The sequence below is a fragment of the Suricata suricatta genome, chromosome 4 (assembly GCF_006229205.1).
Source record: "Suricata suricatta isolate VVHF042 chromosome 4, meerkat_22Aug2017_6uvM2_HiC, whole genome shotgun sequence".
Lineage (NCBI taxonomy): Eukaryota > Metazoa > Chordata > Mammalia > Carnivora > Herpestidae > Suricata > Suricata suricatta.
The window spans coordinates 145,235,363-145,261,686 of record NC_043703.1 but is presented as its reverse complement, the minus strand read 5'-3'; the positions used below and the strand labels follow the sequence as shown (position 1 = coordinate 145,261,686).

The following is a 26,324-nucleotide window of genomic DNA, read 5'->3' as shown; positions in this document are numbered from 1 at the left end:
TATATATTGGAGCTACAGAGTACTATGCTAAGCAAAATAAGTCAGAGAAAGACAAATACTGTATGATTTCACTCATATGTGGGATTTAAGAAACAAAACAAGTTGGGGGGGGCGAAGAGAGAGGCAAACCAAGAAACAGATTCTTAACTATAGAGAACTGATGGTTACCAAAAGGGGGGTAGGTGGGAGAATGGGGTAAACAGGTGAAGGTGATTAAGGAACGTACTTGTGACGAGCACTGGGTGTTATATGGAAGTGCTGAATCACTACACTGTATACCTGAAACTAATATTACACTGTATGTTAGCTAAATTCAAATAAGCTCAAATAAAAATAAAAAAATTAAATCAATTCAAATAAAAACTTAAAGTGAAATCAAGGGGCACCACTGGCCATTTATGGAATAGTCCAGTCACACTCTGCTGTTTTAAGAATTTTTAAATGAACAGGTCTATATTGCACCCCACCAAGAATACTCCTACCCTGGGGGTGACAAAGACCAGCTATTCTTCTCCCTTTTTCCTAATCACTTCATTACTTTACGCTCTCCTGCATAATAATGATGAGATGATATACTGAGCACAAGCCATCACAACCAAAGGGTCTTTCAAAATGGACTATAGACGGAAGGGAAGGAACACTGGGAAATTCCTAGGCAGAGATTCAGTTTGGTCTGGGGATGACCCTACCTCCTTTCTAGCATTAAAGGGTCACCCTTGCCCTGCTCTCATCCAAACATCTTGGTCTAGGCAGTAACTAAGCTATTCTGGGGGCCAGCACAGGGTCCACATCTGTTAGTTACAACTTCCATATTCTTGAAAAACATCTTGCTCTTTCTTCCTTTCTCTTCCATATTCATGCTTTACTTCAAACCACGTCACTTCAAACCATATTAAACCACTTCTTGGCACAAAAACAGACACTCAGATCAATGGAACAGAATAGAGAACCCAGAAATGGACCCACAAACATCCGGCCAACTAATCTTTGACAAAGCAGGAAAGAATATCCAATGGAAAAAACCGTAGTAAACCACTTCAAACTGTACCTCTTTACCTCCTTACTCCTCCCTACCACGTCTTCCAAACCTTGTCCAGTATCTTAGAAAAAAGTTTTCTTTCTTTACCTCTAAAGATAGAAACAAATCATCCCTTAGTAATCATTAACCATAATAGCAGTACGCACAAACCACATGTACCCAGGACAAGGCAGAAGTTTTAAAGTAATGTCAAATATAATAAAAAATTAGTGCTTTATTATTTTTTAAATGTTTATTTTTCAGAGAGAGAGACAGAGAGACAGAGCATGAATGGGAGAGGGGCAGAGAGAGTGAGGGAGACAGAGTCCAAAGCAGGCTCCAGGCTCGGAGCAGTCAGCACAGAGCCCGACGCAGGGAGCTGTGAGATCATGACCTGAGCTCAAGTAGGATGCTTAACTGACTGAGCCATCCAGGCGCCCCAAGAATTCGTGCTTTAATAATGTCCAGTGATTCCTTCATGTATCTCCTCCAATTGTGTTAGCTTTCCCTCAGTATTTGTTATTTCATTCTTTTTAAAATAACTTATGTATATTTATGTCTATCAATTAATACACTAAATTTAATTTCTTTCCTTTTATATCTTTTTTCATTATAAGTGTACTCTTTAATCCCCAACACCTATTTCATCCATCCTTTCCAGCCATCTCCCCTCTGGTAACCTTCAGTATGTTCTCTATAGTTATGAGTTTATTTCTTGGTTTGTTGCTTTTTTCCTTTGCTAGTCTGTTCTTTTAATTAAAAAAATTTTTTAACGTATATTTATTTTTGAGAGAGCACGAGCAGGGCAGGGGCAGAGAGACAGAGAGACACAGAATCTGAAGCAGGGTCCAGGCTCTGGCTGTCAGCACAAAGCCTGACGCGGGGCTCAAACCCACAAACCTTGAATCATTCATGACCTGAGCTGACATCAGACACTTAACTGACTGAGCCAACCAGGTGCCCCAATATGTTCTATTTCCTAAATTCCACATGAGTGAGTTCATATGGTATTTGTCTTTCTCTGACTTATTTTGCTGAGCGCTATCCATGTTATTACAAGTAGTAAGATTTTATTCTTTATAGTTGAATAATAGTCCGTCATTATATCATTCTTAGTTACTAGTATTAAAACTTTTTTATATCTAATTTTCAATGAAATATACTACATTTGGACCACATTAGGGGCTATATATGGTCTTGGAATCCACAAGCATAACTTAGGAGAGTATGGAGTGCCTGCCTAACCTAGGAGTGCTATTAATAAAAAACAAAACAAAGAAAAAGGTTGGGGCGCCTGGGTGGCTCAGTCAGTTAAGCATCCAACTATTGATTTTGGCTCAAGTCATGATCCCATGGTATTGAGCCCCATGTTATCAAGCCCCATGCTGGGCTGTGTGCTGACAGCGTAGATCCTGCTTGGAGTTCTCTCTCTGACTCTCCCCCAATCATGTTCTCTTTGTCTCAAAATAAATAAACTTAAAAAAGATTAAAATCCCTAGCAACCTCTCAGCAACTAAACCTTTCCTCCAGCCTATGACCACCCGTCTCTCTCTGTGATTCTCTCATTCTCCAAATCCCCTACCTTCTTCTGGCTTAGAATTTGAGGGATCTCAAATATGAGTCTAAGACTGCATTAGCATGCTGTGATAATCAAAGGTAATGGATAATAAAATAAAACATGTTGGTCATTTTATGACATGGTAGTAGTCCTTTCTTTTTTTTTTTGGAAGAATGCAGGTGGGGGAGGGGCATAGAAAGGTGGACAGAGGATCTGAAGCAGGCTCTGCCCTGACAGGCTGACAGCAGTGAGCCCGATGTGGGGCTCCAACTCTTGAACCAAGAGATCATGACCTGAGCGCAAGTTGTGGGCTCAGCTGACTGAGCCACCCAGGTGCCCCTGTCCTGGTACTATTCTAAATACAATTTTACATATCAACTCTACCAAAAGTACTTTCTACATGATTTAGAAACAAATCATGGAATCATACCCATTTCAAAAATGAGGGTGGTCTACATTTGACCAGGAGGCAGGGACCCTTGTGGATTAGGGAACTAATACACGTGGCCAAAGCAGGACCCAAAAGACAATGCAACATATCTAGCTGGACTGAGAGTCTCATAGCAGTACTGAGATGTGATTCTAGGCATTAGAATCAGCTGGCGAGGCTCAAATACATACACTCACAAATGTCTGGGCAACATACGACCTAGACCCACAGGATCAGAATTTAAGGGGACTGGGCCTCGGAATCTGCGTTTTTTAGAAAGGAAACTGAAACAGCAAACAAGTAGGCATGTGGGAGCCACTGACATGGAGAACCCACTGATGGTGCAGTGGGTTAGGAGTGGCACTATCAGCAGCAGCCAAGGCTCTTGCTTCCTCCTTCTTTCCCTCTATCCTGCAGTTCTTTAATGGAGAGGAAGAGAAGAGAAGGCACAGAAAATAGCAGCTGTATACTGGTTTGAAAGACAAGCAACATGTTAAAAAAAAGAAAACTGTGTGGATGACACAAGCACCAAAGTGAGGTGATCTTTGGTTCTTCTGCATTTACCTTTAAGCAATCCAAGTCAGCAAAGACAAAGGACCTGAGAATTAAAAGACTTGGGTTCAACCATCAAGTTTATAATTTACTAGCTATATAACCATGAACAAGTCTCTTAGAGCATTTTGGCGTTCTTATAAAGACAGAAATAAAAGTGATGTAATAATTATAAAAGTATCTATAAGTCACAGTACTACAACCAAGTAAATTAAGATAGAAGCCAGCCAGCCATGCCTTAACCCCCAGGCCTCTAATGATGCACTTCTCTGTGCTACTTTCCCATCCTTTTAAAATCTGTATCATCTGTATTTATTAGTCTTCTTTCTTTCTTTGTATCATGGCCCCAGCTTTTTCCACAAGGCCTTATCAAGAGATTCCATCGGAATGATCCTTCTCTTCCCCGCCAATTTTGATCCTTCTTTTTTACTACTTTGTTCTCTAATCATTGCATTCCCCCAACTAATGGGGGAAACTCTTCCAATACCATCTCACAGTCATTCATCCATTCAGTAACAACAAAAATCACTGCCATGCACTGTTCTAGGCACTTGGACTGAACAAAAAGATAAAAATCCTGGTATTTGTGGAGCTTCCATTCTACAGCTGCAGGGGATTATATATATCAGGAAGAATATCATAAGAAGAATCAATTCCTCCTCAGTAGAGATAAAGGAAGAAGTGAAAATAGGTCTGGCATAAAAAGGACTTTGCCTGTTAAGTGGCAATTCCAGTGGAAGGGGAACAGGGAATGGAACAGGAATAGAACAGGGTAGAGTGGATGAGAGTGGGGATGAATTGACTGGGAATGCAGGGTGGGGGAATGAGGTGGAAAGACAGTCAAAAAACAACAAACATAAATATGTAAAAAAAAAGGTTGCACTTTTAAAGACCAACTATTTGAGACAGCAGGTTGCTGCTCACTAGCTTATGGATCAATCCATTTTATTAAGAAAAAATTTTTTAAAATATTTATTCTTGAGGGAGAGAGAGACAGAGTATGAGTGGGGAAGGGGCAGAAAGAGAGGGAGACACAGAACTTGAAGCAGGCTCTAGCCTTTGAGCTGCCAGCACAGAGCCCCAAGTGGGGCTTGAACTCATGTCTGCAGCTGAAGTTGGATGCTTAACCAACTGAGCCACCCAGGCGACCCATGAATGAAACCATTTTATATCTATCTATCTATCTATCTATCTATCTATCTATCTATCTATCTATCTATCTATCTATTTTTGAGAGACAGACAGAGACAGAGCAAGCAGGGGAGGGTCAGATTGAGAGGGAGATACAGAATCTGAAGCAGGCTCCAGGCTCTGAGGTAGCTGTCAGCACAGAGCCCAACACGGGGCTCAAACCCACAAACCGTGAGATCATGACCTGGGCCAAAGCCAGACGCTTAACCGACTAAGCCACCCAGGCACCCTTCCGAATCAAACCACTTTAAATACATTCTTACCACTAATGTACCTTTGCTGCAAACATACCCATACATATATACACAAAACCTCTTCTAAGTCAATAAAGACAAAAAAACAAAGAGGAAAATAAGTGTACAAACATATCTCGAAACTATTTCAAACCACAGTAGAGACAAAAAACTGACAAAAAAATGAAGAGAAAATAAATGTACAAATGTATCTTGAAAGGAATTAAAACTACAGTCAACTAAATCAAGTTAGTAGCTACAAGGTAGCTTTGCTTTTAGAATCTAGCCTTATCCATTACCAAATCTGGATAGCTTACTCCAGGGCAGCTAGCTGAACTTTAGCCTATATCAACTGTGCCAGCAAAAGAGATAAACCTTTGTCCTACTTCTTAATCATCCGAATAATGTAACTCAAAAGACACCTACAAGACTTAAAACTACAGCAGTGGAGAGAGTTGGATTATGTTGACACAAAATTTCAACATGAAAGTGTTACTTGGGTTATATAGTCAAAAGCTCTTTTCAATATTCAACGCTGGGGGAATAGACAGGATTAAGGTAGTAGATCAAATTTATTTATTTATTAAATGTTTATTTTCAGAGAGAGTGAGTGCGAGTGTGAGCAGGGGAGGAGCAGAGAGAGACTAAGAAGACACAGAATCCGAAACAGGCTCTAGGCTCTGAGCTGTCAGCACAGAACCTGACCCAGGGGTCAAACTCTTGAACCACATGATTATGATCTGAGCCGAAATCAGTTTGGGCCACCTAGATGTCCTAGAAGCGAGTCAAATTTAAATACACATCAATCATCCGGGTGCCTGGGTGGCTCAGTTGGTTAAGCGTCCGACATTGGCTCAGGTCATGATCTCGCAGTTTGTGGGTTCGAGCCCTGTGTCGGGCTCTGTGCTGACAGCTCAGAGGCGGGAGCCTGCTTTGGATTCTGTGCCTCCCTCTCTCTCTCTCTGCCCCTCCTCTGCTCATGGTCTGTCTGTCTCTCAAAAATAAATAAATATTAAAAAAAAATTTAAAAATTCCTGAGGGAATAACCAGCAAAATAAATAAATAAATAAATACATCATCTACTACAGTATTTCCTCTAATTCATTTTCTGTGAAATTATTTTACCACATACATAATTAGAAATTTAGACTGAGGAGTAGGAATTAAATAAGATACCTAGGTCAAGTTGTGGCTTTCATTTGACAATCATATTTAGGATTACAGCATTTGAGGGGGAGGAATGGGTTAAAATCTTGAGGATTACAAATCAGTTTCAAGAAAATTTACCCATCCACCACTAATTGTTATAATCTCATTAAACATTTGCTAATGACCGTGGCACAGACTCATTTAGACTCATGGCAATCCAGGTGTGCAGGTAATTTTGAATTCACTTTCTAGACATGTTTCAAAATTCTAAATTGCTATTCAAAGGGGTAATAACTATAATAAGCCACATTTTCTTATTGGTGAAAACAATGTAAAATATATAAACATTTATATGGGTATATATATTTTTATACAAAATATAGAAAAGCTAAGCTTGTCACTTATTCTCAGATATATAGAATCACAATTCTTCAGGGCAGGAAAGAGTTAATAGCAGCATGTGCTGAGACTTAATGAAAAATTGCTTTAAACTTAAAAATAACTCCTTTGAGGTTCACAAAAGTATTACTCCCCATTTCACAAATGAGAAAACAGACATAGAAATTAATTGCCCAAGGTCACTAAAGAATAAAAAGTAGAGCCAGATTCAAGTCCAAAAGTCAGACTCCAAATTTAAATGCTTTGAATTGCTCTTTCACATTATTTCTGATGTCTACGAAAATCCAAAGTCTCTTTGATTTCAAAGGCAAGGATAATAAAGCTCGGTTGGACTAAGATATTTGTTAAAAGTCACACAGCTCATTAGTGACCAGAAACCAAATGACCTGACTACCAGCTCAGTGTTAAACCGGCTTGCGATCCATAAGAAGTACCTTAAAACCAACGTGGAGGCTAGTTCAAACATACACGTTTGATTTTCGAAAAGCCTTAAACCATAAATGTGGAAAATAGAAAAGAAAACAAGACAGAACAATAAGGTAGCATGACCAAATGCTAAGTTACTGTATTAGGAAAATGGGTGACTATTTTCTTAACACTTCTCCAATCTTTACATTTCCATTTTTTGTAATAGTATGATTGCTATACACACACACAGCAGTCCTGCGGAGACTAAAAACACTGGTTGAAATAAGAAAGCAGAAAAAGACTGACTCATCCAAAATTAATCCCTTCCCACAGACCCAGCTATGTGTCTACCAAAGCATACTATTCTGGTAGTCCAGGAGAAAGGCATATTACAAGTTAAAATTTAAACTAGCCGGTATTAAGTGTCACATGCAATAGAAAGTCACATTTCATCTTACAGATTTGGGATGGGAGGAAAATGCTTGATTTTCCCTAAGCACCCACTTTAACCCTTCCACCGCCAGTCGGAAAAGAAAAAGATAACACAGCTAACGCAAGCCTAACTGGGTACCGTCAGAAACAAAATTAGTTAATTAGTTCTTAAAATTATCTAACATTTTATTCCTTAAGGTCCAGGTATTTGCATACTTTATTTTTCGTCACTCTGCCCCCCATGCGTCCACAGGCTAGCGGTATTGGAGTATTTAAAAAAAATGTTCTTTCTGTTAAATTGCAGAACTTTCCCTTGAAACTTAACATACTCTACGTTCACACCGGATTATTTGAATTGCAAGGGTCGAGCTCCCTATTGAAATGTGGTAATAGGTACAAAAATGGTTTTGAGGGAATGCAGCTGGGAGTGGAAGTCATTTTCAAAGCTGGTTAATACCACCTAAGAAGCTTTCAAGACAGCTCTTGTTAAGAGTAAGGTGCTGTGGGGCCACAAACCTGTGACAGATTTGGATTGCCCCAGTCCTCCTGATCTAGAAGGGAGGGGGTCCGAGGCCATCAAAAAAGAAAGGAAGATGGGCGTTAGCCCAGAAGTACCACGGGGAGAGCTGCGGAAAGTGCCAGACCTGAGGGACAGGATTCAGAAACATTAAGGGTTACGGAGCCTGAAATCGCTGCAGGGCTCGGGAGCTGGGAGAGGAGGGGTCAGTCTGCGCAAGGACACAGGAAAGTGGGATCCAAGAGGGGCGTTCTTCCCCCATATCTAGGGCTGAGTTTCCCAGGCCGGGACGGGACGGCGACAGGGAGACAAGCCTCCGCAGGAGTTCTGCCTGGGGCTGCGGGATGCTGCCGGCCCGGTCTCACCTGGGCAGCGGAGCGTCCTGGAGGCAGTGAAGCGGCTGAGGCTGCCTATCGCCCGGGAGGCCACCATCTTGAACTGAAGAGGACGAAAGTGGAAAGCACTCAGGTGGGGGCTGCGGCCGGAGGAGTTTTCTCTCTCATTCTGGACCCCAGCCAGGCGCCCGACAAAATGCCTGACTAAAACCCCGTATTGCCCCTGGCTCCTTGCCGTGCCCTTTGCTACCAGCTAACACCTGGGGAGGACTCTTTCTCCGCTGAAAGGAAGGCGGCCCATAGGAAAGGGGATGCAGTGCCCGCTTTTTCATACAGGCGGACAGCGGGCAGCCCGCAGAGTCCTCCGGAGGGCGGGAGGGGTCCTTTTGGGCAGGACCCGCCCCTTGATCAGGTCTATTCCCGGCATTTAGGTTCGAACCTTACTGGCCAGCTGCGGGACGTCGGGAGATCGAGCTAAGGTGAGTGGGAGTGTACGCTTGGCTTTCCGCCTGTTCTTTCCCCGCGGCGACATCTGCCCTCCCTTTCCCATCTACTTCATCAGTATCCGCGGCCGTTTCCTGCGGGTAGTGGAGTTCCAGGGAGCGGAAGGAGGCTCTTGGACAGGGTCTCCAGGACCAGGGCAGTAAGGTCAGTAATTGGGACTTAACTTGGAGTCGGTAACTCTGAGTAGCAGTGTCATCTGTGTCTTTAGATTTATCACCGCAAGTTAACGAATTGCTCGTATGTGTGTCTCAGAAAGCGCTGGGTTGTGTTGCATCGTGTTTTTGTTTCAGCCGTTTTACCTGTAGCCAGATTAACGACTGTAGAGATTTAGAGCCGGGAGTTGGAATTACCTTACCCTGGCTATCCGGAGACTTGGTCACGTGACCTTTCGGGCCTCCGTTGTGGGAAGAGTGGGAGAGCCAGAGTTCCAGAGGATTTTTAAACCTAGGAGGGACCTGGCCGTTATCTGGTCATTTATCCTCTGGCTTTATGGGTGAAGCCCATGAATCAGCGTCAGTGGGCTCATCCATGGCTACAAGTGGTGGAAATAGGACTAGAGCCACTCTAACGTCCAGTCACAAGCTCTACATTGCCTAATAGTTGTTTTTGTGTCGGAAAGATGGGTTCGAGTCCTTAAATAATGCGATCGATTCCAAAACGAAATAACGTTAATTTGCAAAAAGGATTCTTGATGATCTCCAGAGGCCCTCCAGCTCATAAGATTCTTTTTTACAGTTCAAAGATTGTCTTCTGCCGTCATAATGCTCTTAAGCGTATAATTCCTTTAGCGTTTATTATTTAGATAAAGGGTGGCAAATTCTTATATTAAGGGCCAGATAATAAGTAGTTTTAAGATTTGCAGACCCATATTGATCTCTCTCATATATTCTTTGTTTTGTTTTCTTCAATCTACAATTCTTTAAAAGTGCAAAAACTCTTGTTAGCTAAAGGCCCGTGGATTGTAGTTTGCCATCCCCTTTTGGCTCTTGACTTTTTTGTTCCTGTACTTTCAAAACCATGAGCTCCATCAGGGCAGAAATGTTACGCTTATGCTTATTGTGTCTTATATAGAGAGGAACTAGAGGCCTTTATACCACCACCCGTTAATATTAATAGCAAACATCTATGACCCTTCCTGTGTATCAGGCACTGTTGTTCTAAGTGCTTTGTGTATATTTAGTTATTCCTTTCAGCAACCCAATGAGGTACGAACTAGAATTATCTACATTTTACTCTAAGAAAGATTAAGTAACTTGCTTAAAGTCAGAAAATTAGGGTATAGAGCTAGGATTTGGCTGTTAAGCCATCTGATTTTATAGAGTCTGTGTCTTTCATTATATTGTATCTTACTGACACTGTAACAGTGAGCTGTTAAGCCACTCCACTTGGCTTTCAATGCTTGCCTAGGATGTTTTTTCTTTTCCTTCCAGGTGCACATTCTTCATATATCTTTCTGCAGTTCCATACCCTACTCAAGACTACTCTGCTCAGTTTCCATGCTTCCCAAATTCTTGACATCAAATGTCTGTTTCCTAAAGCTTAAGAGCAAATGACAGTAAAGGTCAACCTTCCATAGGGTAGTTTGCTTAGTCTTTTTTTAAGTGTGTTTTTAACCAACAATTGATTTAATAATATTAACTATTTTTCAGAAACTACAGAGAAGAAAATAAATGTACCTGTAATTTTACTACCCCCTGAGATAACGGCTGTTACCATTTTGCTATGTGTTTTTTCTGGACTTTTTTTATGCACTTGTGTATTTATATATATAAATACCAATATATATAGATCTTAAAACTAGAATTACACAGTACATAAAAAGTAAAATGCTCATTGTGACAATATTTTGAGAAGACAGAGAATATAAAATGAAAGCTTCTTTTTATTCCTTCCATATATAGACTTAGCTTTATGGACTTGTTTTTCTACCATAAAATGGTGTCTTACTATATATGTTGTTCTGCACCTTGCTTTTTCATTTAACATGTATTGTGGACCTCTTTCTACTGTTCATATTTACATGTATGTTCTGTCTCATTTTTCTTTCCAAACTATACAATGTTCCATGGTATTTTTTATACTGTATTTAACCATTTCCTGCTGATGTGCATTTAAATTAGTTCCAGTGTTCCACTAATGTAAACAGTGCTACAGTGAACATCTTGAATATTTCTGTAGGTCAGAGATCTCTGTATGCTACGTACACATCTTGAGTATTTCTATAGGTTAAAGACCAATTCGAGGAATTTTTGGGCTCAGAAATCCACAATTCAGATTTTTTTAGATAACTAAGAATTGCCTTCCAAAAAGGCCTTAGCAGTTTACACTACTATCAGCTGTATACAGAGGTGCTTAAATAGGTCCATTCTTGCTGGAATTATGTGTGAACCATATTTTTAATTTTTGCCAATCTTACAACCCCACAATGACACCTTGTCTTAACTTTAAAAATGTTTTTATTGTTAGAGAGGTTGAACATTTAGTATTTTGTTTATTTGACATTTTTACTTATGTGAATTGCTCATTTTTTTTTTCTTCTTAGTCGTTTATCAGTAAGGAGGTTTTCAGTTCCAAAGTTAAACTCAGCTTGGCTTATTAAAGGGAACTTATTGACTAACAGCTGAAAAGTGCAAAGGGAGGGTGGGTTTCAGGTATGATGTAGTTAGGGCTCTAGTTTCCTTTTCTGAAATTCTCCGCTCTGTCCTCTTTTGGGGATCAGCTCTCTATGCTTGGACTGACTTCTTTTCATGTTTGCAAACTGTGGTAGCAGTGCCACACCTCAGAAAGATTCATATTCCAGAATTCCAGACAGCAGATTTGCATGTCAGACTGACTAGATTATCCCTAAATCAATACCAGTGGTCCGGTCAATACCATGCACAGCTGTTTTAGGCCTTGGTTACCTGAACCAATGACCTGGACAAAGAAAATGAAATTATTCTACTTGGTTTAAAACCTGGAGTTGGGCTGGATTCAGTCCTATGTAAACTACATATGGCAGCTGCATAATGGGGTGAAATGGATATTGGGGTGAAAACCACAGATTCCATTCTACAGCTGATGTTGGACTCTTAACTGACTCTGCCACCCAGGTGCCCAGTTCCTGGCGTTTCTATAGAAAGTTTTGGTATCTATTAGAGCAAGGTTCCCCACACCCACCCCTTTTTCTTTATCGACACTTTCTTGATTATTTTCATGAACTGACGGGAATTTGTATCTAAGACCCCTGTGGCATCCTGTGTAGCTTCTGGAAGCAGTGGTGCTCATCTCATGGCTCAGTTTGTCTCTTCCTGTTTTGATATCCCTAGGCTGGGAGCCTGGGGTTTGGATTCCTTCATCTCTTTTCAATCCACGTATTTGGAAAAATGTGATTTTTTTTTCTTTATTGAAGTCATAGAGCATCTTCTTTTTAGTCTGTAAAGACCCAAGAGAAGTTAAGCAAGGCTTTTAGATTATCTATTGTATTTTTGTAACAAATTACCCCACAATTTAGCTGGTTAAAATCAAAATGTAGTATTTCATAAGTTTTGGGGGTGACTTAGGTCAGTGGTTCTGACTTAATTTCCCATGTGGTTGCAGTCAGAATGCTGCCCAGAGCTCTTGTCATCTGAGAGCTCGCCTGTGCCGAGGAGCCACATCCAGGCTCCCGTGACTGTTGGCAGCAGGTGGCAGTTCCTCACCACGTGAATCGTTTCGTTGGGCTGCTGGTATATGCCAGCTGGCTTGCCCCAGAGTGAGGGATCAGAGAGAACGACCAAGGGCGAAGTTACAGTATTTCTTACAGCCCGATCTCAGGGATCTCAGGAAAGACACCCCTCCCCCTGTGGTATAAGGTGGGAGGCGGCTGCACGAGGGTGTGGCTACCAGAAGGGGAGGGTTGCTGGGAGTTGTCTGGAGGCGGGGACTGGCCTTGGCCGTCTTCTTAGGCAGTTCTCACCAGCTTATTCCCTCTGTCTCTCTCTTTTTTTTTTTTAAGTTAAAACATGTTTCAAAATTCAGAAATTACAAAAGATGGACAAATGGCAACTCTTCCTTGTACCTTGCCCCTTACTCAGTTTCTTTCCTTTTTTTTTTCTTTTTTTAAGTGCATTTATTTTGAGAGAGAGAGGGAGAGAGAGGCAGGGAGGGGCAGAGAAAGAAGGAGAGGGAATCCCAAGCCGGCTCCACACTCATTGCAGGGCGGTATGCGGGGCTCAAACTCATGAACTGTGAGGTCGTGGCTTGAGCCAAAATCGAGGACACTTAACCCACCGAGCCACCTAGGCTCCCCTTAGTGTCCTTCCTTTTTAATGTGTTTCTCTACTGTCAGGGATATTTTATACAGATTCAAGGAAATAACATACGTGAATTTTTCTCTTTTTAACATGAAAATAGCAGCTGTCCCCTCGTTTATACTTTTTCCATTTAATACAGTTTAATGTACTATATGGTACATAACCATTTCCTTATCTTTTTTAACTGCATAATATCTCATTGGGTGGTTGTAGTTTCGTTTACTTACCCAATTCCCTATTTGTTGGTTCTACTAATCTCTCCATGTTACACACAGTAATGAAACACATCCTGTCTCATCTGTAGGTATCCTCCTTGAAGTAAATTCAGGGAAGTGGAATTACTAGGTCAGAAGTTCTAGGCAGTTGTAGTGACAGCGAATTGCCAAATTGTCCTCTTTGGGGATTACCCCAGTTTGCCCTGTCAGTGGTAGTTTGGAGAGCACCTGCTTGTGCATAGTCTTAGAACAGCGTATACCAAACCTTCCAGCCTTTGCCAGTTTCACAGGTCAAATATTCTCTCTTTCTGTATGGTTTCAATTTGCATTTTCCTTAGGAATGAGATTGAGCTTCTCTTCATATATTTAAGAGCCATTTGTATTTCCGTTTCTATGAATGGTGCATTCATATCTTTGGCCCATTTTTTTTCTTACTGATTTGTAGGAATTCATTTTTTAAGAATTTAGGGGAACAGTTAATATATTTTAAATATTTTTAATATGTAGGGTCTTTTAATTTTTTTGTTATTTTGAAACAATAACAAGCTTGTTAAAAACCAGCAAGTGCAAGGCACCTGGGTGGCTCTGTTAAGCTTCCAACTCTCGGTTTTTGCTCAGGTTATGATCTCATGGTTCGTGAGTTCAAGCCCTGCCTCGGGCTCTGTGCTGACAGCCAGGAGCCTGCTTGAGATTCTGTCTCTTCTCTCTGCCCTTCCCCAATGTGCTTGCTCCCCCACCTTTCAAGATAAATAAACTTAAAAAAGTAGCAAGTGCAGTACACGACCTTTTTTTTCTTACAGTAGTTGGTAGTAAGTTGCTGACATGACACTACATCATTCCTAAATACTGTAGGGTACATTTCTTCACATACAAACATTGCACAAGGCATTTTGCCTAATTACAAGATAGCTTCCAAAGTCAGCAAATTAACACTGGTGGTTTCATGGTCATGTCCAGCCATCTCTCTACTCCTTTGCCCCTAGAGAAGAACACAAACTCTGGAGCTGGACTGCCTGGCTTCGGATCACAGCCCCGCCTCTTCCTAGCTGTGGATCTTTGGGCAAGTTGCTCAATCCGTGTGTGCTTGAGTTTTTGTGTCTCCTACAAAGAGTTTAATAGCAATGCTTAAAGTAGTGGTTTGCACATTATGAAAGCCAGGTCTCTGTAGCTGTATTATCAGAGGAAGGATAGTTGGTAATACATTAAATTTTTTAGTACATTATAGTCACCATGGATAAGATGAGATCATAGATTATAAGCCACAAACTTGTTCAAATAACTCAGGATATATTTTTGTTCTCCTCTTTTTAAATTTCAGAATGACTTCCATCTTGACTTCCATGTTTAAAAATCTTCCCAGTACATCAAAATGGGCCCTCAGATTTTGTAAGTTTTTCTTCTTTCTTTTTAAGATTCGAGTTGGATGTATAAGTAACTTACACAGATATTGAATGCTACTGCTTTTTGTAAACAATCTCTTTTTATCTTCCAGCTCTAAGACCCCTGAGCTGTTCCTCCCAGCTCCGAGCTGCCCCAGGTACAGAAATTTATAAAATAAACATTTCTGGTTTAAGTGTGGGATTCTAGATTTGTGAATTATGAGTAAAAACCAAGACTAATTTGCCAATTCTCTCTTTTTTATGAGCAACAGAAACATCATGACTGCCTTCAAATGGAAACAATCTAGGGCTAGCCAGTTATAATGTGACATGGGGGAGGGCTGCCAGGAGGTCGCTGATGGAATCCCGGCAGTTCCATGTGCCTTGTTGGGCAGTGTATTCAGCTCTCAGTCCTGGAGATGCTTAGCACACAGACATTCTCGAGACAGAGTTAACGTTTTACATTTGTAGTTTGTGATGGGCTTCTCTATTAGTCAACCACATGTGTGAGAGGACTCATTCCTGAAATGGGGGTGATTGGGGAAGTGGTTAATAAGAGAATGTTGTTTAGTCAATATGAAATGGAAAAGTAGGGAAATGTGTTGAATTTATATAGGCCCTCGGTAAACCCAGTGTAGATACGTATCCTGTCGATGTGTATACCCAATGTAGGTATGTATCTTCACTGACCAGAGCTGAAAACGCTCTGACATGTTCATACCATTATTCTCTGTGCCCGGATCTTATATTGACCTATGACTTCATGATTTTGGCTTTATTATGATATTTCTACTTGGATAATAGCTTAATAGAAAAGCATCTTACCAGGATTCAGAAGACCTTTACTCTGTTCCATCCAGTTCTTTCTTATTGGGCACTGTGATCTTGAACTGATCCCTTTACCTCCCTGTGCTTTAATTTCTTTGTCTAAAAAGAAACAATAATTGTAGTCCTCTTAGTCTCAAATAGTTATGAAGATATCTCAAAGCACCTTGAAAATTAAACCCATAAAAAATAATAAAAAAATAAAAATGAAAATTAAACCCAATATAAGTGAAAAATATATTTTTTTAACAATTAAAAAATACAAGTGAGGGAGGGACAGAGAGAGAGAGGGAGAGAAAGAATCCCAAGCAGGCTCCACACTGCCACCAATGCAGAGCCCCATGTGGGGCTCAGACCCACGAAACTGTGAGATCATGACCCAAGCCAAAACCAAGAGTCTGATGCTTAAATGACTGAGCCATCCAGGCACCCCTATATTTTTACAATTAAAAATTCTTTTGAAGTAGGCTCCATGCCCAACATGGGGCTTGAACTCATATCCCTGAGATCAAGAGTCACATGCTCTTCTGACTGAGCCCGCAGGCACCCTGAGAGTTTATATTTTATAGTATATTCTCAGAGGTGTGTTGCCTAATCCCATGTAGTGAAGTTTCATGTTGTCATATAATATTTCTTCTAGCCTCTAAATTCTAGCTAGAGTATAGATTTGTATTATTAGCCTCATGAAGACTAATTCCTTTCTGTCTCATTTACCTTTTCCCTAATTCACGTTTGTCCCAATGCCTTTGCTTTGCGGTCACATAAATAGACCTGATTCTTGCCAATTGGGAGAAGGTCAAACTGTGCACACCAACAGAGGGAAAGCATTTACCCAGCATTTAGATTATGTTTCTTTATTCTTGTGTCTGTCTCCTCAACTATATTGCAAGCCCTTGTGAGACCTGAACCTTTTTATATCCCTGGTGTCTAACAGTGATTTGTTAGCATTGATGAAGGTCATGGGCAAGAAGGCACATGATAAGACAAAGGAATGTGACCAGCCGGTGGGGCTGGAAGTGGGCGGGCATATGCTGAACAGGTTTTAGATTGCAGTGATTTTATAACTTCCTCCTCTTGAAGCTCATGTGAATGTCTCTGCCTGATAGAACTCTTAGGGTGAAGGGTTTAGAATAGACGGATCCAGAATTTGTGGGTGTTTTCAGTCATTAGACAGACTGGAGATTATGGGCTGATTCAGTGGTTATATATATCTCTATATGTTAGGTGTTTATATTTACATACATGTGTATATACCACTGGGATAATACATAACACATATTTTATCTGCTTTGACTTTAATTGTATATATACAATGTAGAATGTATATCAGCCATAAAATCCTAGGTTTTGGAGTTGGGAGGATCCTTTTGAGGCCATCAAGTTCAGCAAATAATTAAGTTTTGGCAGGGCAGGAACTAGAACCCAGATATCTTAGTATGTGTGCGGCTGAAGCGAGCATAGAACCCAGATATTTTAATCCCCGGCTCAGATTTTTTAGACTACATCATGGAATACATAAAAACAAGCCTTTGAGAAAATTCTGATGTGGCTGGGAGCCACTGTGCACAAGAAACAGAACGAGAGACCTTTGGCTCCAATACATAATGAGTAGCAAATATTATTTTTAAATGTGACTTGTCACATTAGTTTCATTGCTTTATAATATGCCAAATTGGTTTGAACAGTCAATTTTTCCCCCGAAGGTTGCCTCAGAAGTTCCGAGGCAGCAAGTAGCCTTAGTTATCAGGGGCGGGTTTCCTAGGCGGTGGAAAGGGAACTGGTCTTGAGGGATAAGTACGAATTAGAGGGACAGAAGAGGCCACTCGGGGGAGGGTGTGTGCGTCAAGGCTGGGAGGCTGAGCTGAGCAGAGAGCGGGGCGAGGGGCTGGGGCTCCCTCAGTTTGGCACTGATGAATGGGGGGGACGTGCTTTGCGATAGTTACGGTGGAGCCTAGCAAAGCAGGGAATTCCTTCGCAGAGTTAGGAATTTGAAGTGTATCTGTAAGTGTGTAAAAGGGACATGTGGTCAGTGGAATGACACGCTGGCATGTCATCTGATTTCCCCCTTGTTTCTTTATCCTCTCCAAGGTCTGTCACGAGTAACCTGCAAATCTTCCAATTAGCGGCCTCTTTCCAGTCCTCATTCTTCTTGAGTCTTGAAACATTTGACCATCTTGTGCTCCTTGATTCTCTCCTGCTTTTGCTGTCATGCCCTGATCTCTACGGACTCTCCTGCTGTCTCTCAAGTTCACCTTCTTCCCCCTGTCCTCTGAATGTAGGGAGGTCACCAGGCCAAGTCTTTAATTGTGAATAATGGACCTGCTCGAATGAAGGAGGGCCTGAGTGCACTACATCTGGGAAGGTGGTAGGACCTGGGCAGCCCTCGGGGCCGGCTTCTCGGTCTTCCTCATGGCCACGTGCTGTGCCCCATAACTGGCTTACAAGTGACTTCAGTTTACCAGTGCCCTGGCTTTCCTCATAGCGTCCTTTCAGCTCCCACTAATTGGTATTTCTCTTCATGCTTCTTTGCACAGATTCCTAAGAGAGCGAATCTGACTGGCACAGCTTATCGCTTAGGTGGATGACGTGGGTTACTGGCTGGCCACTCTGTGGACTGACTTGTGGTGGTCCGCACCCACCTGGAGTCTAATCAGCTTTGGCTGTGGGCTTGGGGACAAGGCGTCTATGGCTGTCCCATTGGCAGGGACTCTAAGCAGGGCAGCTTTGTGTAGAGAGGGAATGGGTCACAGATTGATACTGCCTTTATCCTGGCTTTGAGCACCACACGAGCGGGTTTGCCACAGTCTCCTTGCTGAGCCCCCCGTGCCTCTGTCCTTCACCAGTGCGTTTCCATTACAGCTGACGGGAATCCGTGTACCCCGTCTTATCGTGATTCCTAGCTTCGACTACTGTCTCCCTCAAGCTGATTGTGGGTGTTTATCACAAATAGTTGTCCGTGGTACCAGTAGGTATGGGAAGGTGAGAAAACTGTACGTGACACGTTGGCATATGCGTGTATGTGCCTTTATAGAGAAAAAACCTTTGAAAGTTATACAGCAAATTAACAGGATCTCCTTCAAAGGAAATAAGAGGGCAGGGGAGGGCATCATGAGGGAACTTCAGTTTTACTCTCCATATTTTAGAGTTGTGGTTTTTGTGGGTTTGTTTGTTTTGTACCACAGCATAGACTTATGTTTTTTTTTTTAATTAAAAAATTAGAGGAAGGTTGCTCTTTTTTTTATTGAAGTATAGTTAACTCAGTGTTGTATTAGTGTCAGGTGTGCAGTAACGATTCAGCGGTTCTGTACTCAGTGCTCGTCAAGAGAAGTGTATGCTTAATCCCTTTCACATAGTTTACCCGTTTCCCCCCGCCTACCTCCCCTCTGGCAACCCACCAGCTTGTTCTCTGTATCTGAGAGTCTGGTTTTTTGTCTGTCTCTTTTTTGTTGTTGTTGTTCATTTGTTTTGTTTCTTAAATTCCACGTATGAGTGAGATAATATGGTATTTCTCTTTCTTGACTTGCTTCACTTAGCACAGTACCCTCTAGGTTCATCCGTGTTGTCGCAGATGCCATTCTTTTTCTAAGGCTGAGTAATATTTGATTGTGTGTGTGTACACATCACATCTTTATTCACTCATCTGTGAGTTGCTCCCATATTTTGGCAATTCTAAGTAATGCTGCAGTATACATAGGGGTGTGTATATCCTTTTCGAGTTAGTGTTTTTGTATTCTTTGGGTAAATAACCCAGAACTAGGTCGTAAGGTTTTTCTTTTCTCTTTTTCTTTTTTTATTGCTTATTTATTTTTGAGAGGGAGACAGAGTGTGAGTGGGGAGGGGCAGAGAGAGGGAGACACAGAATCCAAAGCAGGCTCCAGGCCCCGAGCTGTCAGCACAGAGCCCGATATAAGGCTCAAACTCACGAATCGTGAGATCATGCCCTAGCTGAAGTCAGACGCATAACTGACTGAGCCACCCAGGTGCCCCTAGATCATATGGTATTTCCATTTTTACTTTTGTGAGGAATTTCCATACTGTTTTCCACAGTGGCTGCACCAATTTGCATTTCTACCAATAGTGCCCAGGGGTTTCTTTTTTTCCACATCCTTGTTAACACTTGTTGTCTCTTGTCTTTTGATTTTAGCCATTCTGGCAGGTGTAAGGTGATCTTATTGTAGTTTTGATTTGCATTGGCCTGATCATTAGTGGTGTTGAGCATCTTTTCATGTGTCTGTTGGCCATTTGTATGTCTTCTTTGGAAAAATGTCTGTTCAGATCCTCTGCCATGTTTAATCAGATTATTTGGGGGTTTTGATGTTGAGCTGTATAAATTATTTATATATATTTGGACATTAACCTCTTATTGGATAAATCATTTGCAAATATCTTCTTCCATTCAGTAAGTTGCCTTGTCGTTTTGTCGATGATTTTCTTTGCTGTGTAAAAGCTTTTTATTTTGATGTAGTCCCATTAGTTTATTTTTGCTTTTGTTTCTCTTGCCTTAGGAGACATATCTAGAAAGGTATTGCTACAGCCAATGTCAAAGGAATTACTTCTTGTGCTCTCTTTAGGAACTTCATTGTATCAGGTCTCACATTTAGGTCTTTAACTTATCAAAGTTTATTTTTGTGTTTGGTATAAGAAAGTAGTCCAGTTTCAATTTTTTGCGTATAGCTGTTCGGTTTTCCCAGCACCATTTGTTGAAGGGACTGTCTTTTCCCCACTGTATACTCTTGTCTCCTTCGTCATAGATTAATTGACCATATGAGCATGGGTTTATCTCTGGGCCCTCTGCTGTGTTCCATGGATCTGAGTTGGTGCCAGTCCTATACTGGCACAAAGGTTGCTCTTTTGATGTTGGGCAGTAACTCTATAAATTGAGTCAAACAGGAAACATTCTAGATTTTTGCAGAATGGTGATAATCACCAACCAAATGGCTCTTATTTCTGCATAAAAAGCAAGACTACTAAGCTATGTGAAGAGTAAATGTCATTTCTTGGGACTTCTTTTTTAAGATTTTTATTTTTTAAAGTAATCTCTATATACCCAGTGTGGGGCTTGAACTTAACAACCCTGGTATCAGAGGTTGCATGCTCTCTCTCAGTGGCGTGACTAAGCTGGCCAGGCACCCCAGCACTTTGAATGTTAAGGGTAGCACGTGTCACATTGGTTGCTTTCAGTGTGATAGACTGTCAAACACTTGATAAAAAGAAACACTTTCGTCAATTGCATGGAATACCCTCATTAATGAATATACCGCTATTAGGTGTATCTCTGTATTTACCTTAAATATTGTTTGGAAACTTGTAAATGCTAGTGAATTTCTTAACTCTTTTTTCATTTTTATTATTTATTTATTTTTCATTTTTATTCTTAATTGAACTGGTTTGGTAAATGGCAAATGGAGCTTGGCATTGAATGTTGTAATTCTTCTTAGGATGTCTATCTTTAAAAATGTAAAAAGTCCTCTGACTTATATATTTGAATTAATAGTTCTTTCAACTTTACCTTAAAGCCGTCCAGACCAAGTCAAAGAAAACCTTAGCCAAACCCAACATAAGGAATATTGTGGTGGTGGATGGTGTTCGCATTCCATTTTTGCAGTCAGGCACTTCGTAAGTATGAAATGATTGTGTTCTTTTTTTCTTTTCTCTTTTCCAGCTTTATTCAGGGCATCACTGGCAAATAAAAATTGTATATATTTAAGTTGTATAACATGATTTATAGTATACAATGTGATGATTTCATATATGCATGCATTGTGAAATAATCACAATGTGTATACATATGTATACCTTGTGAAATAATTACAATATGCATGCATTGTGAAATAATTACAATGTGTATACATATGTATACCTTGTGAAATAATTACAATATGTATACATTGTGAAATAACTACTAAAATCCAGTAATTGGATCCAACTACTGGATTTTAGGAATTATTTGTGGATGGATTAACACATCCATCACCCCACTTACTTGATTTATTTCTTCTTTTAATACTCTTTCAAAAGTGGTCTTTGTAAATGTAACCCAGTAGGTAATACTGTTGTTAGTGGACTAATGTATGGATAGCATTTTTATGAAATTACTACAGAATAAGTCAAGCTCGTGGTAAAATAAAATGACAAAATTTGTTTTTCGTCCTTTCTCGTGAACAAACCTAGTATAGTTTTAGATTGAACCAGGCCTATTTTGAAAACCAAAATGTCTGTGTGGGTCGAGATACCTTAGTTCCAATAGAGATGCTTTTCTTGTCTCAAGATAAGTACATTGTTTCTGTCCCGAAGTTTGAATACTGAGGCCGTGGCCTCATGGGTATTCAGAGGGCCTTTAATTCACTGCTTTGGCTTCCTGGAAATGATCAGAATTGCAGTTGACGGGCTGGTCCAAATCCTAGTATAGCACAACCCCAAGTAAATAGAACCAGAATGATCCTGGACAAGTACAAAAATCTCCCGAACCAAACTGCTGTTCTCCTTAAACTCGTCTGCTCCTTCTCTATCCCCAGGTGGGGTCCGGTCTGTCCAATAGCTGATAATGGACTTTGGTAACTAGGTTCAAACTAAATGAAACTAGTTCTATTTTGTTTAGGTTGTTTTGATCTTCATATTTTGAACAAGCAGTCACTAACTTAAAAATGCACTGGAGAATGTTAGGCATCTGCTAAGAATAGTGAGGCCTATCAATATGTACTAATCTAGAAAGTTCGGAGGATATGGTAAGTATAAAGAGCAAGGTGCAGAGCAGTGTGTATAATGCCATCGTTTCTCAGAGATACATCCCTTTGTGTGTGTGAGTGCAGGAAACATTCTTTTTTAAACACATGGTTTAGAACCTGGAGAGTATTTTCTTACCGAAGTAATGCTGTAAGTAAGTGGTGGTGAAGTTTCTTCACTCGCCCTCTTGTCTCAGCGGAGTGACCCATTTGTCTCCATAATCTTTTTCCTCTACTGACCCAAGAGCAGTAACGGGACGAATCTGAAGCGGTGGCAGCAGGAAAGTGAGGACAGGGGATCTTCCTTGTATTCGCAGCAGCAGGGTAGAAGAAAGTTCCATCAAGAGCAGAAAGTTCTAGGCTAGGTAGACCATTCTTTTTTTGTGAGGCTTGCTTGTATACTATGTAGATGTTTGTTTCCACCCATTTAACTAGTTACTAAGAAATTTGAACACTTCCATCTATATCATTTAGTTACAATATTGAAACACTGTCAATTAGGGTTTGCATAAAGTTTGATTTGAGATATTCAGCAGTTGGGGTGGGATTCCTTTTGTTGCTTGTGGTTGTGTTTTAGTTTAATTCCGGATCTTAACCAAAATGACTGAGTTCATAGGCAACTAAGTGGTACAGAGAAGAGATAAAGTTGGAATAACTTAAGAAATAAAGTTGAGGGGCGCCTGGGTGGCTCAGTTGGTTAAGCATCTGGCTCCCGGCTTCAGCTTAGGTCATGATCTCATGGTTCGTGGGTTCCAGCCCCGCGTCGGGTTCTGTGCGGACAGCTCAGAGCCTGGAGCCTGCTTCGGATTCTGTGTCTCCCTCTCTCTCTGACCCTCCCCTGCTCATGCTGTCTCTCAAAAAAATAAAAAAACATTAAAAAAAATTGATAGGAAAGAAAGAAAATATTTCAAGGTAATATTTATGTAAAGAACAAAGGTGACAAAAAATAATATAGCAAGAAGAATTTATAAAGAAGATCAATAATTGAGGCATGAGATTGATGTTACAATTGAGGGGAGAAATAGATCTTCTATAATAGATCATTTTCTAGGTGGAAAAAGATCTTTTTCTGTTTAATTTGAGGAAAGTTTGTTTCTAACTTGAGTGCTATTTGAAAGACCAGGTTCTGGGGCGCCTGGGTGGCTCAGTGTGTTAAGTGTCCCACTTCTGCTCAGGTCATGCTTTCACAGTTCGTGGGTTTGAGCCCCGTGGTGGGCTCTGTGCTGACAGCTCAGAGCCTGGAGCCTGCTTCAGATTCTGTGCCTCCCTCTCTTTCTGTCTTTTCCCTGCTAGTACTGTGTCTCTCTGTCTCTCAAAAAACGAATATATGTTAAAAAAGTTTAAAAAAGAAAAGAAAAAGACCAGGTTCTTAGAAGGGGTGGCCATTTGGGAAACATTCGTCAGAATGGATGCCAGCAGTGGGATTGGGAGTCTTAATCATCCTCGTGGGGAAGGGTGTGGGAATGTGAGAATTAACATGGTAGAATGATGAATAATTTTCCCCCAGTTTACTCTGCTCTAAATTTGAGGGAACCAATTTTCCTTATGAAAGATTTAGAAAACTACAGATAATTCTTATGTGATTCAGAGTGAAAATAAAAACATTTTTGGATTTTTAGGTTTTGACTTTGAGGAACTTAAGGAATAAACTTTCTTATTCAATCCAGTGGTTAAATCTTTGACTTAAAGGGAATTTATTTTTGACATTTAAACAGAGTTTACACCCAGATCTTGGTTTCTGAATACCATTCTTCCATATAAAGAACCAGGGCTGCCTAGAAGAATGGCCAGGGCTGAGCCAGAGAAATACAAGATGAGGCTGGAGCAGTTTGTAGTTCCTGGAGGTGCAGGAGTGCTTTAAAAAAAAAAAAAAAAAAAGAAGGCACAGGAAAAGGACGTGGGACCAACCCGAAATAACTTCCAATGATGAAAGAACAATTTGATCAATAAAATAAATTACAAAGTATTACATCATAATCCAAAGAATAAATATTTATGTGAGTCCAATCTTACGTAAATAATTGAATAAATACATAAATGAGAGAGAAGGGCCACATCACCTTTACCGAAGAGTTTCATCTAATAAATATCGAAGGCATGAGGAAAATAAGGAAATCACCATTGGAACACCAGAGTAGTAATTGCTGCAAAGAAGATCTATGAATGAATGCTGAAATTAGTAGGTGAAAAATGTTGAGAAACAAGAGACTTGCGTTGCCTCAAACTCTCTCCCCCCGAATATTTATTCATTACTGTGATGCTTTTAACATGTCCACAAATCCTTTGTTATTTCTACCAGTAGGAAATGGAGCTGAATTCTCCTCCCTTTGAGTGAGGTCCAGACTAGTGACTCACTTCTGTACTCACATTAAGTGCAGAAAGGGAAAAATAGCGACAAAAACTGCCAGACACCACTTTAACCAAGCGATCAATTTAATATCACTGGTGATAGGTCATGTTGCTATCATGTACGTTCTGATCTGAAGCAATGAGAAGGGCACTTTACTTCTTTGGTCCCCCAAACCCATGACCCTCATCTTCAAGGGTCAAGGTCACAAAAGATGAGGAACGGCTAAGAGACTGTCACAGATTGGACGAAACGAAGGAGGCATGACAAGTAGGTGCATGGGTTCTGTCTTAGAACAGACTAGCTAGCAGGCGTTAGTAGAAACACCGGTGAGAGCCAGTTACAGTCAGCAGCTTAGTGAATGTTGTAGCCACGCTGATTTCTTAGTGTGCATCATGGTTAGCTTAGATAGCAGCATTAGAGGAAGCCAGGGGAAGGGTAGTCACAATCTCTTCAGTCTTTCCAGTTCTGTGGTAAATCTTAAATTACTTCAAGAAGTTTCCGAAAAAGTCCCAATACCTCCCTCAGGTCCCTTTGGGCATTACAAAATAAAGAATATATATTTTAAAATGAAGTAAAGAAAGAGAACTGAAGAGATGGAGTTTAAAGAGCATGTAACATATGTCAAGGTGAACAATAAAATACGGGGCCACATCTTTGTTGGATTCTCAGCCAGCCCGGTAGGGCTTCAGGCTGGCCACATTGCTAAAGATGACCAATAGCAGTCCTACTCTTGCTTCATTTGGAACGATAGACTGATAAAAAAAGTGAAGTGCATGTTAGGTGGTGGCTCTAGGGATTTCAAGTAGAATGAAAACACTGTTAACGTTCTAGGCTTTTATTTTAACTTGTTTCTTTTCTTTCCTCAGATATAAGGAACTGATGCCACATGATTTGGCTAGAGCCGCACTTGTGTAAGTTAACGCACTTTTATTTTAGTTGTTACTCTAGGTTTTACATGTGAAACATGTTTAATCGGATTTCCGTATCTAGGATATATGAACTTTTATGTGGTGAGCAACACACACTTCCTAGCTTTTCCAAGATTTACTTACGCTTCATCGTGGTCATGTGTGCAAAACAAAGTCAAGCAGCTGGTCGGTGTCAGCAGTGTTTATTTTGCAGGCTTGACAAACCGTGTTGCAGTACAACAGCATTCTTTCACGAGTGCTGCAGCCAGCTAGCCAGTTATAACCGATCTGTGTAAATACCACATGTATATTTGAGGATTATTTGAGATGGGAGCTATATTTATCTAAAAAGAAGGCTAGAATGAGACTTGAAGATTCGTGTGTAAATCAAGTAAGAATGGGGCGCCTGGGTGGCTCAGCCGGCTAAGCGTCCGGCTTCAGCTCAGGTCATGATCTCATGGTTCGTCGGTTCAAGCCCCGCGTCGGGCTCTGTGCTGACAGCTAGCTCAGAACCTGGAGCCTGCTTTGGATTCTGTGTCTCTCTCTCTCTCTCTGCCCTTCAGTTGACATTTCTGGTGCTTTTTCTTCTCTTCCTGCCAGACGTGAAAAATGAATGAAAGCAGCAATTACTTCTCTTTTCTTAACCATCCATTTCCCTTAATCTCATAAGAATGATTTCCATTCCTACTGTTCTTCAGTAATGCTACTTTTGGAAGCTTCTCTCTGTAATGGCTTTGTGGTCACTAAATGCATAAGCCTTTCCCCACACCTTTCCCCAGGCCTTGGTCTCTCTGTGTTCTCTAGCATCAAGTATTTGGCAACGCTTAGATCTTATAGCATTGCATTTCGATGTATGCCTACTTTTCCTTAAAAAAAAATCTCATCTACTTAATCTTTATTGTTTTATGTGGAAGGCTCCCAGATC

At 40.7% G+C, this 26,324-nt stretch overlaps 2 protein-coding genes across 3 annotated transcripts in view; one reads left to right on the top strand and one right to left on the bottom strand.

The window, feature by feature from the left end:
• Positions 1–8,378, bottom strand: part of HADHA (hydroxyacyl-CoA dehydrogenase trifunctional multienzyme complex subunit alpha) — a 46,023-nt gene extending 37,645 nt beyond the window's left edge. Inside the window, exon 1 of the mRNA XM_029938153.1 lies at positions 8,253–8,378. Within this exon, the coding sequence (XP_029794013.1) occupies positions 8,253–8,319 (67 nt within the window). The 5' untranslated portion in view covers positions 8,320–8,378. The remainder of the gene's footprint in view (positions 1–8,252) is intronic.
• A 236-nt stretch (positions 8,379–8,614) lies between these two features.
• HADHB (hydroxyacyl-CoA dehydrogenase trifunctional multienzyme complex subunit beta) overlaps positions 8,615–26,324 on the top strand; it is a 34,251-nt gene continuing 16,541 nt past the window's right edge. The window contains exons 1-5 of one of the 2 annotated variants that reach the window (XM_029938150.1): positions 8,615–8,701; positions 14,534–14,601; positions 14,708–14,752; positions 20,936–21,035; positions 25,358–25,402. In XM_029938150.1, the coding sequence (XP_029794010.1) occupies positions 14,535–14,601; positions 14,708–14,752; positions 20,936–21,035; positions 25,358–25,402 (257 nt within the window). In that variant the 5' untranslated portion in view covers positions 8,615–8,701; position 14,534. Of the gene's footprint in view, positions 8,702–8,730; positions 8,871–14,533; positions 14,602–14,707; positions 14,753–20,935; positions 21,036–25,357; positions 25,403–26,324 lie in introns of those variants that run through there. The other variant, XM_029938151.1, reaches the window with a different exon arrangement.